The 16,011-nt window shown below is 58.5% G+C and overlaps 1 protein-coding gene across 5 annotated transcripts in view; it reads right to left on the reverse strand.

Moving 5' to 3' along the window:
• Positions 1-16,011, reverse strand: part of LOC123860169 (ATPase family AAA domain-containing protein 3) — a 32,877-nt gene that overhangs the window by 16,606 nt on the left and 260 nt on the right. For 3 of the 5 annotated variants that reach the window (XM_064590114.1, XM_064590113.1, XM_064590115.1), the window contains exons 2-3: positions 14,428-14,985; positions 1,087-1,163 (exon numbers count right to left, since the gene is read on the reverse strand). In XM_064590114.1, coding sequence (XP_064446184.1) covers positions 1,087-1,163; positions 14,428-14,985 — 635 coding nt within the window. Of the gene's footprint in view, positions 1-1,086; positions 1,164-5,195; positions 5,521-14,427; positions 14,986-16,011 lie in introns of those variants that run through there. The other 2 variants (XM_064590116.1, XM_045898918.3) reach the window with 2 other exon arrangements.

The following is a 16,011-nucleotide window of genomic DNA, read 5'->3' on the forward strand; positions in this document are numbered from 1 at the left end:
TCTCAGGACTCTGAGGCTCAGGGCTCACACTGCCTCAGCAACCCTTTCCCAGGTAGGCTCCAAACTGGCTGGACAGGAGCAGGAGGGGCATCCAAAAAACACAGCCTAGACCAGCACCCCACATGCCTGTCAGCTCCCAGCTGCATGGGCACCAAGGCCCAGGACGGCCCAGACCACAAGTAGTGAAGTGCCAGGAAAACAGGGCTGGGCCCCAAAGGAGCAAGATGGTCTCCTGGGGTGTCTGTCACTCCCTTCCCCAACATTGTTTCCATGGTGGCTTATGTCACGTGCTCACTTTTGTGTGTGTGGTTTTTTTTTTTTTTTAAGATTTTAGTTATTTATTTGACAGAGAGAGACACAGCGAGAGAGGGAACACAAGCAGGGGGAGTGGGAGAGGGAGAAGCAGGCTTCCCGTGGAGCAGGGAGCCCGATGCGGGGCTTGATCCCAGGACCCTGGGATCATGACCTGAGCCAAAGGCAGACGCTTAACAACTAAGCCACCCAGGCGCCCCAAATAAATACAGATTTTTAAAAGACTATTTGAGAGCGAGCGAGCGAGGGCACAAGCAGGGGGAGGGGCAGAGGGAGAAGCAGACTCCCCAGTGAGCAGGGAGCCTGATGCGGGGCTTGATCCCAGGACCCTGAGATCATGACCTGAGCCGAAGGCAGACGCTTAACGACTGAGCCACCCAGGCGCCCCACGTGCTCACTTTTGGACTACGCTTTACAACAGCCAACGATGGACGGCAGAGCCTGTGTCTTTTCTATGCTTGCTATGTGCTCAGCATAAAGGTCCTGCCGAATGCAGAGAAACCAGGTAAGAATCTCCCTTGGGGAGACCAGATGGTCCTCACCCACACCAGCCCTTCCAGGTGGTTCTGCTGCAAGAACTCAGGCCACAAACCCAGCGCATCTTTGACCTCTTCCTGTTTCCCTCTTAACCACAAGCAAGAAGGCAAATCCAAGAAAGGAGATGTCTGAGGAACCCGCCCTGTGCCCACCGCCCACATGCACTTTCTCTTTGCAGGTCGTCCCTCCACCACAGGGATGTGGCCTACCTCGGCCAGCACCAGCCCCACTACTCACTTTGAGCTTGGACTGTTGCTCCAGCTGCAGCGTCTGCTCCTGCATCTGTGCAAGACTCAGGGCCTCCTTGGCATGTCCTGTGGGGGAAAGGGAGAGAGTGGGTATTAGGACACTTGGGCACCAGGCAAGCATTCCTGTGTGCCAGGGGGCTTTCAGGGAGGCCACAGCTCACCTCAACCAGAAAACACACGTGCCCACCCTCATTCCTGGACCAGATCTTGTTTGGTGACCCCTCCCTCCGAGACCACTGCCCCCTTTTCCTCACCTATGTCTGCTCCACTCCCAACAGAAAGCCCCACATACAAGACCTTACCCCCCCAGCAGCTGTCACATCCCAGAGAGCTATCAGAAAGGCTGCCCCACGCTAGTTGAGAGTAGGAGGATCAACATGGCCGTCACGGTCCCGATTAAACAAAAAGCAGCCTGTAGCTAGAATACCTTATTTTTCGTGGTAAGTATATTTCTCTTAAGTCCCCGATATCTATTATTATTAACCTGCTACCAAACACATGCGAGTAGTACAATGAATAGGAAATAAACAAGTTAAAATTAAGCCAATGCACACAGAATGATGGCTCTTCACAGACCTTGTGTTACAAACACACACATTATAAAGGTTTTCTGTGTGTATTTTATTCGTAAGGTGCAATTCATATCCACCAATACTTGAGTGTTCTGAAAAAAAAGCTAACTTCTGGTGCTCTCCTAGCCAAAACGCCCGTGCATCTGGCTTCTCAAATATTTTGGTGATGACACAGTTCTCCCATACATGAGATTTTACTATAAAGAAATATCCTCATACGTAGCAGTATGGAAGGAAAGTAGGAAATCCCTGTGAACCCAGCTCCCTGATGGAACAATGTACCTGGTTTTCTCCCTTTGTGTACCACACATCTATCCTTCCACCTGAGTCCCGTGACCTTACTTTCTGAAGCCTTCGAAGTAAGTTGCAGACCCCAGTACCCATCACGCCCAAGCTGCGGCAAACACACCATTACCTAGAGCATGACTTCTGTGTGCAGGTCTGTGAGCACCCTCACACGCTGAGATGGACGGGGAGGAAGCTGCGGTATCTGATGGTCCACTAGGGCCAGTGGTGTGGAGAGCACATAGTGCCTGAGCCTGGGAAGGACCTTCAGAGCCAGTCAGGATCGGGCTGACACGGCCTCCCACACCTCACTACAAGGCTCTCCCCTGGGTCTCTGGCGATCGGAGGCACAGGAGCCCGAGGAGAGGCAGCACAAAGCACCAGGGTCCCACATCCTGCCCCGTAAACTTGGGAAGCCACAAAGCCAAGGCTCGAACAGACTCTAGGAGCCCCTTCTGAGCAGGAGGGAGTGAAAGCACAACAGTGCTCGTCCTGCTGCAGCAGATAGGAACGTGGGTGCCTCAGGGCAACAATGCTGAGACCAGGTCCCAGCTGCCCTTGTCACTCACATGACTTTAGTCAGCCAGGTTAACCTCACCTGAAAATGGGGCAATTAGAGATCCCTCAGTCACTGACTCGAGAGAGAGGGAAATGTGAGAGCAGGTAACCTCAGCACAGCGCCTGGCACCCACGTGTCCCACTAATCACAAGCTACAATTTCAACACTACCAAGGGTAACTTACCACCTTGAAATCATCTAACAGGAGCTGTGCATTCCAAAGCACTAATGTAGCTCCTACTACAGGCAAGGGACTCTTTTACACCTCCACCTTCATGGAGTGTACAGACACATGGACTGGAGCACTCAGAGAGCTCAAGGCCAAATGTGCTGCTCTGACCTCCAAGGAAGGCCCAGAGACTTAGGGGATGAAGGAGCATCAGGCTGGACCCAAAGGACAGAGCAGGCGGTCATACTACAGGGAGCAGCTGAGGGCATCCTGGTTTGCCTGGAGAGAGCAGTGAGTACCAAGAAGACAGGTTTTGGAGAGGGGCTGTTGAGCAGAGAGGCAGAAGGCACCCTGGGAAGAAGGGGCTGGGGACAGGAAGAGGTGGTTCAGCAAGGCAAAAGCTCTCCCACTGGCCAGTAATTAGGCCAGGAAGGATGGCAGGAACAAAATGAAGTAGAGGGGCTCCAGGCTAGTTCAGCTGGATGGGCATGCGACTCGTGATCTTGCGTTTGTAAGTCTGAGCCCCCCCGGTGGGTATAGAGATTATTTAAAATATAAAAAAAATTTTAAAAATTAAATGAAGGGCACCTGGGTGGCTCAGTCATTAAGCATCTGCCTTCGGCTCAGGTCATAATCCCAGGGTCCTGGGATCAAGCCCCGCATCGGGCTCCCTGCTCCACGGGAAGCCTGCTTCTCCCTCTCCCACTCCCCCTGCTTGTGTTCCCTCTCTCGCTGTGTCTCTCTCTGTCAAATAAATAAATAAATAAAATCTTAAAAAAAAAAATTAAATGAAGTAGAGCTCACACTTAGAACAGAATCATTGGATGTAGGGCACCCAGGTGGCTCAGTTGGTTAGGCGTCTGCCTTCAGCTCAGGTCATGATCCAAGGGTCCTGGGATCGGGCCCTGCATGGGGCTCCCTGCTCAGTGGGGAGCCTGCTTCTCTCTCTCCCTCTGCTGCTCCCCCTGCTTGTACTCTGTTGCTCTCTGTAAAATAAATAAAATCTTTTTTTTTTTTAAAGATTTTATTTATGGGTATGGTCCCCCCAGACAGTGGCCCCTGGGGGCCAGGTGGAGAATATTCTGGGGGAGTAGCTGTGGAGCACCTGGTACCAAAGACATGGGAGCTATTCAGAGGCATGATCAGATGAGGAAGAGAGGCCCCTTAGCTGCCTCCCCTCAGGCACACTCAAGGCTATTCACAAAGGCCCCCATAACTGCAAGGATTTGGGGATAGTAGGATTCAGCTTCCAAAAGTGGAAAAACTCTGAAATTCTGTGTACGATTGAGTTAATGAAATGTCACAGGAGCTGGGGCAGAAAGGTGCCACCCCCACTAAGCCCTTAACAACAAATTGGGTCACGTGTTAAAAGTCTGTCATCATCTGAGGTGCCTTGATGCCCAGCCCAACGTGGGTTTCTCAACCAACCCGATAACTGAAATTACCTTGCAAATTCAATACACCTAGTCTGAGAAGGATGGTCTTCCAGCTAGGCCTAAGTAAACAGGCCATCCTAAGCCCAGGCCCAAATATCCAGATGTTTTTAATGTCCCTCTGGGGATCTGGGAGTCAGGCACCCTTGCACCAGGATGTTCCTGCAGCCCCCTGGGGAAGGGCAGGGACTGAACCACAAAGTGCCAGGCCTCTCCCTCCTCAAACAGATTCTCCTTTATACCTGTTTATAGCATGGCTTCTTAATACAGCCTCCTCTGAAAAAAGGGCATCTCTGCTTAAGCAGAAATCTGAGAACTACTGTGTCCTTTCAATCAGTGTTTATTCGCTGTCTTCTACATTCTAGGTTCTCAAACACTTAAGACTATATCCTAGAACAAATCATTAAGCCAATAAGACAAAAGATGGGAGGAAAGGAGGTAGGATTAGCGAAGGTCCGGCCAATTACCGTGCCTTGAGGGCCCTAAGTCAGGAAGGCTACCTGGAGGGACCAGGACAGACTGACCTGCATTGCATTACAGACCCCTCCAATCTGAACGCTAATGCTTTTCAAAAATAAGCACAAAGCTGCTGTATTTTCCATAAAACCAATGGCCCTCAACTGTACTTCCTTCTCAAATGGACAACTGCTAACACCACGCACGGACTGGATCTGGCCACGCTTTGGCCACGTGGAGGCAGCAAGAGGCCCAAGGAGCTTCCCTACTCGACAGTAATGAAGACCGGGCTCCAGCCCGGGCACCTGCTACCTGCGACTTCTCAAAATCCCATCTGCACCAGCTCCTCACTGAAGCACGCTCGACAGCTTGGAAGGCGCCGAGGGTGCTGGCATCCCCAACCTCCCCGCACCAAGGTGGCTTTGGCCAGGTTTACTCCTGCGGACCAGTTTCCCCACCCGGCAAGCGGGGCTGCAGATAGCCGCCTATCCCTCAGACGCCTGCGGAGCTAAACGCGCCCTAGGACCGGCATGCCCGGAGGCTCGGTGGACTGGCTCTCCGCGGAGGAGCCCGAGCTCCCCTGGCCCCACCCCAACCGGGCCGCACCCTCGCCGCCGCACTCACGCGAATGCTCCAGCTCTCGCGCCGCCTTGGCTGCGCGCTCCAGGCCCGTGGGGTCAAAGTTGCTCCATTTGTCCTTGGGCGCCGGCCGATCCCCCGCGCCACGGTCCCCGCCGCCCTCGGCCCCAGGCTGAGCGGGCGGCAGGGACAGCGGGGGCCCCGCGCCTTCGCCCTTGGGACCCTTGATCCCGAAGAGCCACGACATGGCGCGCGACCGCCGCGCGGCGCGGCAGCCGCCGGAGCCGAAGCCGAGTTGAAGCGCGCGGACCGGGGCAGCCTCCACGCGCCGCGAGCCGGGGGTCAGAGGTCCTGCGCAGGCGCGACAACGCCTCTTCCTCCGGGCGACGGAAGCGCACGAGGGCCGCGTACCGTGCGGCCTCCTGACTGGCCGCGGTTACCGTGACGTCACCGGCGACGTCGCCAGGACTGCCCAACTGGCTCTGGGGGCGGGCCGTCGAGGGGCGGCCGAAACGCCTCGTTACGGGGACCGACCAGGGACAAAATGGGTTGGGTGCATGTGCGCCCTTGTTCACGTCATTTCCTGGTTACACGTCAGTTCTGGGTCGCGTTGCCGTGGGTTCCCGCAGGATCCCGACGAGGCGGAGACGGAGAGGCAGGTGCCGGGGCGCCGGGGGGGCGCCGGGGCGGGGGTCCTTGGTACGCGAGGTCCCGGCGACAGGGCGGTGAGCCCCGGACGGAGGGGGCGGCCGCCGGAGGGAGAGCCTGCGGAAAGCGGCTGCTCCGCGACGGAAAATCAGTCCGGGGCAGGCGCGGGGAGGGGCCTCGACTCCGCGCCCCGGACCCGCGCCCGCGCCCGGGCCGCGGGGGCCCCTGGAGGGTTGAGGCTGCGCTCAGTGGGTCTGGGCGCTCGCGAACGTCGTCGGCGCTTAGTAGGATGTTAGAAGGGTAGAAACGCAGTCGTTGCCCGTCCCCTAGGGCCGCCATCAGGTTGAAGGGCCGGCCGGAGAACAAGCTCGCCCGGCCTCCTTTTCGGTATCTCAGCAAGCCACGGTGGTCCGTGCTCGCGCGATCCTTTGCATCGCTCCGGAGTGGCTCACAGGCTGGCGCAGTTGGTTGAGCATCCGACTCTGGGTCTCAGGGTCATGAGTTCAGACCCCGCACTGGGCTCCACACTGGGTGCGGAGGCTACTTGGAAGTGGCTCACAACTGGAGGGAGACGGATCTCAACCCCAGAAGCGTGCGAAGACAGAGCAGCCCCCCAAAGTCGCACAAGAGGGCGTCCTTGCTGGAGGAGGGGTCCAGCCTTCTGGGGCACCTCCAAAGGCCGCGTGCCTGCTTCCGGGACAAAGGGGCAGGCTGACCCCGCCTTGGGCAGAGGGAGGAAAGGATGGGCAGAGCCAGCGTCGCTCTAGAACCCGCAGTACCCAAAGCTAGCAAAGTTCGCTTCTAGGGCCAACATCCAAGTTGCCCCTTTAGTCTTTCCTTGATGGAATTGGTTGAGTTCCCAGAATTATATGGAGCTGCCCCCAGTGGACTGAAAACAGTTTTAATGCTGAATAAAAATAGGGGAAAGAATTAAAGATGATTCTGTGATCTTTCACCCTCAAAGGAAGAGAAAGCCAAATGAGTTTCCCAGCCAGATGCCGCCCCCCTCCCCCACACCAGTGGCCATCAAGGTTTTTATGGATTAGCCACAAACTATATACTTCCCACAGCCCCCCTAGCAGGGCTCTGCTGCATGAAGAAAAGGAAATGGGTAAGATACAGGAAGTCCTTGTCCAAACACAGCTCAGCCATGTGCCCGTCTAGCTCCATCCATCCCAGTCCAGTATTGGCAAGCTTGTGTACGTTTATTTAAAAAGGAATCACTGGGGGGCGCCTGGGGCGCTCAGTCGTTAAGCGTCTGCCTTCGGCTCAGGTCATGATTCCAGGGTCCTGGGATCGAGCCCCGCATCGGGCTCCCTGCTCAGCGGGAAGCCTGTTTCTCCCTCTGCCACTCCCCCTGCTTTTGTTACCTCTCGCACTGTGTTTCTCTCTGTCAAATAAATAAAATCTTAAAAAAAAAAGGGGGGGGGATCACTGAGAATAAATTTCTGCATTTAAAAAGCCAGTTTCAAAAAATAAAGTCAGGGGCGCCTGGGTGGCTCAGTCAAGTATCTGCCTTCGGCTCAGGTCATGATCCCACAGTACTGGATTGAGCCCCACATCGGGCTCTGTGCTCAGCATGGAGCCTGTTCTCACTCCGTCCACCACCCACCCACCACCACAACCCCCACACATGCTCTCTCTCTCAAATAAACAAAATCTTTAAAAAATAAAAAATACAGTCAGTTTCATTTAACTTGACTTAATTTGAAAAACAGAGTTGATTGTTGTTTAAGGATTTAGGTAAGGGCACTCCCTTTGACAGTGGGGTCACCTCCAGTCTCCATCATCTGACTAGGTGGGCTCCATACTTTCCAGTCCCCCCTCATTTGTTTATTTATATACATATTTTTATTTTATTTTTTTTTATTTATATACATATTTTATTTTATTTTTTACTTTTTTTCAAGTAGGATCCTTGCCCAATGTGGCACTTGAAGGTCGACCCCGAGATCAAAAGTCTTGTGCTGTTACCTACTGAGCCAGTCAGGCACCGGCCAGGTACTTTCCAATTTCTGATGGGCCATAGAAAACATCCAATCCACTTGTGTTTGTCACTTAAAATCTTAGATTGGGAGCCACTGAGGAGGGCAGACAAACCTTTCCTAAAGACACTAAGTTAATAAAATGGAATTATGATGATGCTTTTTACCTAATGCATTCACATTTAACTGACAAATGTAGGGTTCTCTGCTGCTTGTGCTGAGCTGTTTTGCTGACAGATTTCCCGATATCACCCTCCCCACAACATGTGGCTTTCTTCTCTGAGGGAGTCCTCCAGCATTTAAGACCTGGAGGAAAGACTGCAGAAGTTGGAGATGCAGGTGGACAGCTTGGCCTACAGCCTGTCCTCGAGTCCAAAGAGAGAAGACAGGTGCCCCTGGGAAGCCCAGGCAGCAGGTGTGGTTTCTGGACCCCTGGCTCCGGCCGGACCTCCAGAGCCACACGGCACACCAGAGCTGTGGCCTTCCAGTCTGGCCCACAGCCCCCCACTCACCAAACCCCAGGGTGTCCCATCACCAAGGTTGCACCTGCCCACTGCTCAACCTGCCTGGTGTCTGCCATGGACAGCACTTGTGCAGAAGCCTGCCTGTTTATCACATTTAAGACTCCTAGGACAGCCAGGCCTTCAAAAGTAATGAGCTGGTCCCTTTTCTGTTCCCTCTCTCCGCTTCCAAAAGGACCTGCTGGTTCTGGTGTTGCTCACAGTCGCCCAAACCCACATGCAGGCCACACCCACACCCACACCCCCACCTGACAGACTCCAACCCTGCCAACAGAAAAGCTGCCCAGCCTGGCCCTCCCAAAATGGGGCCCTGGGCTGCTGGTCCCCATCCTAGCCAGCAAAGCAGGGCAAGCAGGGCTCCCAGATCACAGGGCTCCTACAGCTCTTCCCTGTGCCTCCAGAGAGTCAGAAGAGGTAATGAGGGCTTAAGAGTGCTGAGCCCTCAGACGTGCTACCTTGGGCCCAGGACTGGAGAGTGACTCAGGACTGAGCCCAGAGCTCACTACCCCTCCAGTCTTGTCTTCCCAAGTAGCATATGCTTCTAGGTAGGCAGTTGCCTACTGAGATGCCCTGGCCTGCTGTTCTCTCCCCTGTGGGTCCATCTCACAACCAGGACAGCCCCACAGATGAGTGCACAGGCACTCAGCTGCCCCCACCCGGCTGGCAGGAGACACACCGAGCACTGGCCTGCCCTTCCCACAACAAAAGCAGGGGCAGATGCAGTCTGGACAGACCTTGGAAGCAGTGTCCTCTGAAGCCATGGCCCCTGAGGAAGGTGTGTTCTCAGAGGGGCTGTGAGTGGGCACACGCCGCGTGATGTAACCTCTCACTTTCCTTGTCTTAACCAGAAGCAGCCACAGCCCTTTCTGATTTTCACGTCTGCGTCAGAAGCTCACAGTGCCACGTATCACTTCACACAGAGTGACATGTGTGAGTCCCTGCAGGTGGCAGCCTGCGGGGGTGTGGGGGGAGGCCAGGACAGAACTTTCCTGGAGGTTGTTCCCAGACATGGCCCAGACTTACCAACCTTTAAGAGTTGCCTGCGTGGCTCAGTCAGTTGAGGGTCTGACTCTTGATTTTGGCTCAGGTCGTGATCTCAGGGTCGTGGGATGGAGCCCCCGCATCCTGCTCCGTGCTCAGTGTGGAGTCTGCTGGAGATTCTCCCTCTCCCTCTGCCTCTCCCCACCCTGTGCACGTGCTTGCTCTCAAATAAATAAATCTTAAGGAAAAAAAAAGTTGCCTAGAACAGTGCAAAGGGCAGCACTTCCAAGGTAAGGGTTTCCAGAAGAGGCATTCCTTGGCACAGAAGTGGGGGCTCCTTTCCCTGCCCTCAGCATCCAGCAGTGATGAGCTGAAGCTGGAGCCTCTTCCAGGGAGTAGGGCCATGTGTCTTTGGCCACTCTGCCCTCGCTTGGGATTGTAGGTATGTTTGGGGGAAGGAGCTCATCTGTCTCAAGTGCATGACTGAGCCATTAGGAAAGCACCTGCCAGTATTCTCTTGCTTTTTCTCTTGCCGCCCGCATAGCACTCTGCAGGCTGGACTGAGAGGCTCTGTGGAAGGGGGACCTTTCCAGGTGCCCAATGGGCTTGGACCTACAGGTACCCTGGGCATCAGGGTGGGGCACACTGGCCTGCACATGGGGAGTTCTGATCAGCCTTGGGGAAGGTCTCCCTCTCCGGTCGATGCTGCCTAGACCCTGTTGTTCACATCCACCAGCCTAGGGAGGGGTCCGCCGACTCTGGGCTGCCGGCTAACCACCGGTCAGGGGGTAAGCAGATGCCCGCAGTGGTAGAGGCCACACAGGCCACTCGGCTTCCCTGGGCCTGATTCCCCAGGGGTTGTGGGGACACGTAGGGGAAACCCAACGCCCACTCAGCAGTGCCTCCCTACCCTCTGACCAAGTCTGGCCTGGCCCGGCACTACCAGGGGACCCTGGACCCACCACCTTAGCCCCCCTGCCCACTCCGCCTGCTCTGGTCACACAGGGCAGGAGCCCTTTGTCTCCCATGCCGTTGTCACATAAGCAGATGGTGGGCTCGTGCACTGCTGGCCCCCACAAATGTTTAGTACACTAGACTAGTGTGGTGCAGGCCTTAGGTGCTTAGGGAGCCATGTGATTCTTGGGAATCTGGTCCTTGAAAAACGGTGGCAGGCCAGCTCGATTGAAGGCTGCCCCCAAACACGTGCCACCAAACCCGAGTGGGCAAACTGAGAACACTGTCAGGGACTTGAAGACCACCTCTCTCAACCCTGCAGTTTGCTTGGGTTAGGGTGTCCATTTCCCACTAGCAGGCGGCGGGCTAGTCCAACTGCTGCTGAGGGAGTGGTCTTGCCAGCAGAGGGCGCCACAGCCCCACCCCTGATCTGAAGCGGTGGTGTGGACAGCCCTGCACAGCCAGGTCCCCGTCCCTGCCTCTGGCAACTCTGCTCCAAAGTGCGGAGTCCCACCCACAGAAACGGTCAGGGCCCTCTGAGGAGGAGGTGCAGATGGCAGGGTGTTCTGAGCCTCAGCACCAGGAGGGGCTTGGCTCCCCTCCCCTTCCCCAGCACCAGCCGCAGAACACTGGCCTTCCGTCTGGGAGCTTTCACAGGGCTGGAGTGTTGGGATGGAGTAAAGCACTCTGAGACTGCAGAGCTCAGTTTACATCTAATTTACTGTATTTTAAAGTCTGGGGTGTTAGTGGGGAAGAGGCAAAGTGAGCACGGAGTTGGTGCAGACGGGAGTACATACATGCCTTGACGGGGCTGAGGGACAGCAGGTACTGCCCTTAGGACTCGTCTGGTGGCCCCAGTAGAGCAGTGGTGACAGGAGGTGGGGTCAGAAGATGCTGTAGAGAATCGCTGGGGTGAACCCACCCAGGGGAACCTTGTTTGTCCCTGCCCATGCATGGAAGCTCCCCACCCAGAAGCAGGGGAGGCTCCCTGTGAGTGCAAGCCTTGGGGCTTGCAGGGGCAAGGAGCCCTCCTGTCTCCAGGGTCCTGTTCCTCCAGGAAGGTGCCATCTGCATCCCCGGGCTGTAGCTGGACCCACCTGGGTCCTGGGCAGGAAGGCAGGGCCACTGTCCCCAGCAGGCCAACTGAACACCCTGGTAAAGACCACCTTTCTGCTGACCCAGCTGCTGAGCACACCATCGACCTGCCACCACAACTCCCTGACCTTTTCCAGATCCTGTCCCCTCTGGGAAGCCTTTGGAACCCAGCCGGAGCCAGCTCCCGCCCTTCCCCCATCCACCTTCCACCCACATCTAGGACCTGAGGCCGCAGGGACGCAGCGCGGCCAGCCGGACCAAGCCCTCTCAGACCGATGCCAGCCCTTGCCACCAGAGGGACTGGGCCTTCACACAAGTGAGAGGTCCAGCCGCTCCGCTCAGCTGCCTCCTGTCCTGCGCTCGAGGCCAGTCCTGCATCTGATGTTCTCAGCCCGCCCCAGACTCCCTGTCCATCTTCCTGCTATTCCTGCCCAAAGGACAGCATCGCGTGTCCAGCTCTGGGCCCGGGCAGGGCAGGGGGTCGCGATGGCCGGGGAGTCAGGCGAGCCCTGTGTCCTAGGAGGCAGACGCCCGAGCAGGGAGCCCTCCGCCGCCGCAGGAGAGTTCTTGGGGGGGGGGGTGCGGACGGAGTCGCCGCGGGGCAAGGCCCAGGTTTTGGCGGTGGGGAGAAGGCGGCCCCCGGGTGGGCGGGGCGGCCGGCTCACGGCTCCCGGCCCCCGGCCCCCTGCGGCTGGGGGCGCGGGGCGCGGCTGCGCTCGCCGTCGGGCGTGCAGGCCTTGGCCGACAGCGCTCTCTCGCGGCCCGAGCGGAAGGCTGCCGTCACGGTCACCAGGTAGGCGGTGCTGGGCGCCAGGCCCTGCAGCGTGGTGCTGTTGCGGCCCGCCGGCACCTCCACGCGCTGCGCCGCCCCGCCCAGCAGCGGCCCGTACTGCACGTGGTAGCCGAGCACGGCGGCCGGGCCCAGCGCCGGCGCCCAGCTCACGCGCAGGCTGCGCGGCCTGGCATGCGAGATGACGATGCGCTCCGGCCCGGGCTCCTCTGCGGGGGGGGGAGGGGGGAAGCGCGCGCCTGAGCGGAGCGGGGGCGCGGCCTCGGTCTGGCCCCGCCCCGCCCGGTCGCCCCACCCCCCCGCCCCGCCCGCCCTCCGCGCCCCGCTCACCCGGCAGCGTGTGCACCCGCAGGTGCTGCGGCCTCACGAGGTGAACGTTGGACTCGGGCACCAGCGCCACCTCGTAGTCGGTGTCAGGGTCGAGGTTGACCCAGGCCCAGCCCGTGGCGTTCCCCGGCAGCTGCTGGCGACGCACGGTCCCTGGCTCGGCGCTGGGCGTCAGCTCCAACACGTAGTAGCCAGAGCCTGCGGTCAGCAGGGGCGGCCAGGCCAGGCGGAAGCCGCTGGACGTGACCTCAGAGGCACGGAGTTGCTGTGGCCGCATCGCGTCTGCGGGTGGTGCAGGGGGTCAGGTCTCCTCTCGCCCAGCCTGGGGCCCTGACTGACGGGGCAGGGAGACGTGGGGAACAGCCCAGGCTCCGCCGCCCCAGCAGTGCTAATGATAACACGAACCGGTGACAGGGCTGGGGTTAGGAAAAGAGTGCAGTCGCCCACTTGGGACTCCATCAGGTGCTTCCTTGCCTGCCTCAGCTGCAAACCCAGACAGGTGAGGAGCTATAATGGCCACTTCCCACCACTCCAGTGGCCCCTCAAAGGTGGTATCTGAGAACAGAGGACCAGCCACCCTCCCTAGCCCGAGTGGCCTGCACAGAGTGTGGGGTCAGCTCAGCTCTGGACAGTCAAGGCAAAGGGGCACCAGTGCAGCCAGAAGATGGGAGGCTCTGGGTGGGGGGACACCCTGGGAGTGATGACGGGGCAACTCCAGGAGTAGCTGGATGTGGGGTCACAGTACCACCTGCCTCAGGTTTCTAGGAGGAGGGCTCCAGAGTGGGACCCCCAAGTGTGCATTACTCCTGAGCCCATGACACCACATGGCCATGTGAGTGACCACGCAAGTAGGTAAGGTTGATAAATGTCCGGGCAGCGTTATGCCCATCGGGATCTTGATGCTTCTTTATTGAATGCTGGGTGCTCCAGCTGTCAGCCTGGCACTCATTCTCCTACGCATCCCCCATATTCAGACCCCACCCCACCCCTATCCCAGGAGCCCCCACCCTACTGCCTCACTGCCCTGCAGCCTTGGGTTCTTCCTGTCCAGCTGCTGCCCTTCCTCCTGCTGTCCCCTCCAGGCTCAGCCACAGTGGTTGACTCAGGGGCCACCAGAAGCCAGGCGTCCCTGGGGGAAACCTTTGGAAGGACCCTCTACCTTTCTGCAATTCACAGTCCAACCCCTTCCGGTTTTGGGTGGATGATTAACCCACAGGCAGAATTCAGGAAGAACCCTGGGGTTAGTGGCATTTTTCAGTGAATAGAGCCGGCTGAGCCGGTAATCAGGCCCTTCATCTCCAGCCCCTCCCACCGTGAGGTTTGGCTGGGGATGGGGGGTGCGGGGGTGGTCTGTAAGAAAGTTGGTGGGGAGCTGCTAGCCCCTGCAGTGGGCCCTCCCTGGTCCAGCCTCCTCTAGCAATTCCCAAAAACACCACTGGTACAAACCCACTCCCACTCCTCTGTCTCTACCCCTAGGGTGGTAGGGCCCGAGCGCTGTGGGAGGCAATCCTAGCCCATCCCGACCTGGCTCTCTCACCCCCAGGCATGGTAGCACCTGACACACATACAGGAGCCTGTGCTGTCCATCTGCAGAGTCCTCAGGCTTGGACCCTCCCCCTCTTCCTCTCCATTTAACCACATCCCACCAGAGGCAGCCCCTTGGTCTCTCGGTCCACTCCAGGCCCTCCACTCTGGGGTGGTGCTGTCAGCAGAGAACCCCACCTGGAGATGTTTACTCAGGCCTGGCCCTCTGTCCCACTACAGCCCAGGCAGTGGGGCCTACAGGGCACACAGCTGGAGCGCGTCCCTGGAGCATGCACAGAGAAGCCATGTGTGTTGCCTCCCTGCCGGACCCCCACGAAGTGCCACTGGCCCCGGAGCCCTGGCCCCTGCTACAGGCACTCGAGTACCTCTCCCCGCACCTCTTCCGAGGTTCATTGCTGGGGTCCCCCCAGGCCCTGCCTCTTCCCACCTACCCAGAATGGATCCCCTCAGCTCCTGGGCAATGATGTGCAGGTCATCCACATCCACAAAGTGTAGGTGCTTCTCAGCGGGGGCCGAGGCGGCAGCAGACAGCTCCAGGAGGTTGCCCTGGCCAGTACTGACGATGAAGACAGTGACACCCAGGTCCTTCAGCTCCTGCATGGGGGGTCCCACGGGGTCGCTGGAGCCGCCGTCTGTCACCCACACCAGCACCTTGGGCACCCCTGGCCGGGCCCCCGCCACCTCCGCAAACAGCTGCTCCTTGGCGTAAGCCAGCGCCAGGCCAGCGTTGGTGTCACCCATGCGCTGGGCTGCAGCACGTACGGCATCCTGGACAGCCTCGCCTGAGCTGTGCTGGCCGAAGGGGAACTCGGTGTACGGGCGGCTGCCCACATGCACCAGGCTGGCACGCAGAGCACCAGGACCCAGGGGCAGCAGGCCCACCAGCTGCCCCACAAACTCCCGAACTCGGGAGAACTCATAATGAGACACGCTGGCCGAGCTGTCCAACAGAAACAGCAGGTCCCCCTGGGGGGCCGATGCTGGGGGGCCTGGGGGAGAGGGAAGGGTTCAGCCCCATGTGGTGGCCCCCAGACAGCCCCACACCCAGGGCAGAACCCCCAGGGCCTGAGCTTTCCCTAAGCTGGAGCTTACCCTTACCCAAGTGGGCCCTGAAAGCCTGCTCAGCCCCACGCCCAAAGGTCCTTAAGGTGGCAGCCCTGGGGGAAGGGGAAGAGGGGTCCTGAGCCACAGTGGTCCACAGTCTCAGTGGGTTCTAACTCTGCACCCTGGTCATATACCTGGGGTGCTCTCTGGGCTCAAGTCTCATCTGTAAAGGAGAGCCAACCCCTCTAAGCCCCTCCACCCTCCCTTTGCTCAGCAGACTCTGTGCAGGCTGGAGTCAAGGGTCCTGGCCCAGCACCCAGGAGTGTGAATGGACAGGCCTGGGTCACAGGGGGGTTGTTTGCTCAGGCTTGGCTTCAGGCCCACAGCCCAGCCTCCAGGTAAAGCAACTACTTGTTGGGGGGGTGGGGCACAAAGCCCCTGCGGAGACTGGGAGCTGAGGTGGATAGATGAGAGGGACAGAGCATGATCACAGCCCCTCCCACAGCCCATATGGCCAGGCTGGAGTCGTGACCCCACTTACAGATGATGTCACCCCTCCTCTGGACCCATCCTCTACTCCATCTGGACCCAGGAAGCAGGTTACCTGCTGGAGCAGCTTGAGGGCCCACCAGCCCCTCCAAGGCCTTCCCCTTGCTCCCGGCACCCCAGGGGGCAAAAGGACCCTTTCCACCGCTGGGCCAAGGGCAGACAGGAGCTGGGGTGTCTCGGTTCTGATCTGTGCCTTGCGGCCTCTGTATCCTCCAATCCGGTGGGGCGACTCTAGCCCTCTTACCATCCCATCCCTCTACTAAGCGTCATCCCCAGGAGAAGGAAACTGAGGCAGGGACCTCCTCCCCGACAGACACCACCCCCTTCCTTTCCAGAGCCCCCTCCCCAACATCTGGCGCCCGCCTAGCCGCCTGAGGCACCTGGGTCCGCCCACCGCAGGTGGGTGGGGTGCCCTGCGGCCG

This window comes from Mirounga angustirostris, unplaced genomic scaffold (genome assembly GCF_029215605.1).
Source record: "Mirounga angustirostris isolate CCGP_5_RB_7025 unplaced genomic scaffold, mMirAng1.0.hap1 SCAF_4, whole genome shotgun sequence".
Lineage (NCBI taxonomy): Eukaryota > Metazoa > Chordata > Mammalia > Carnivora > Phocidae > Mirounga > Mirounga angustirostris.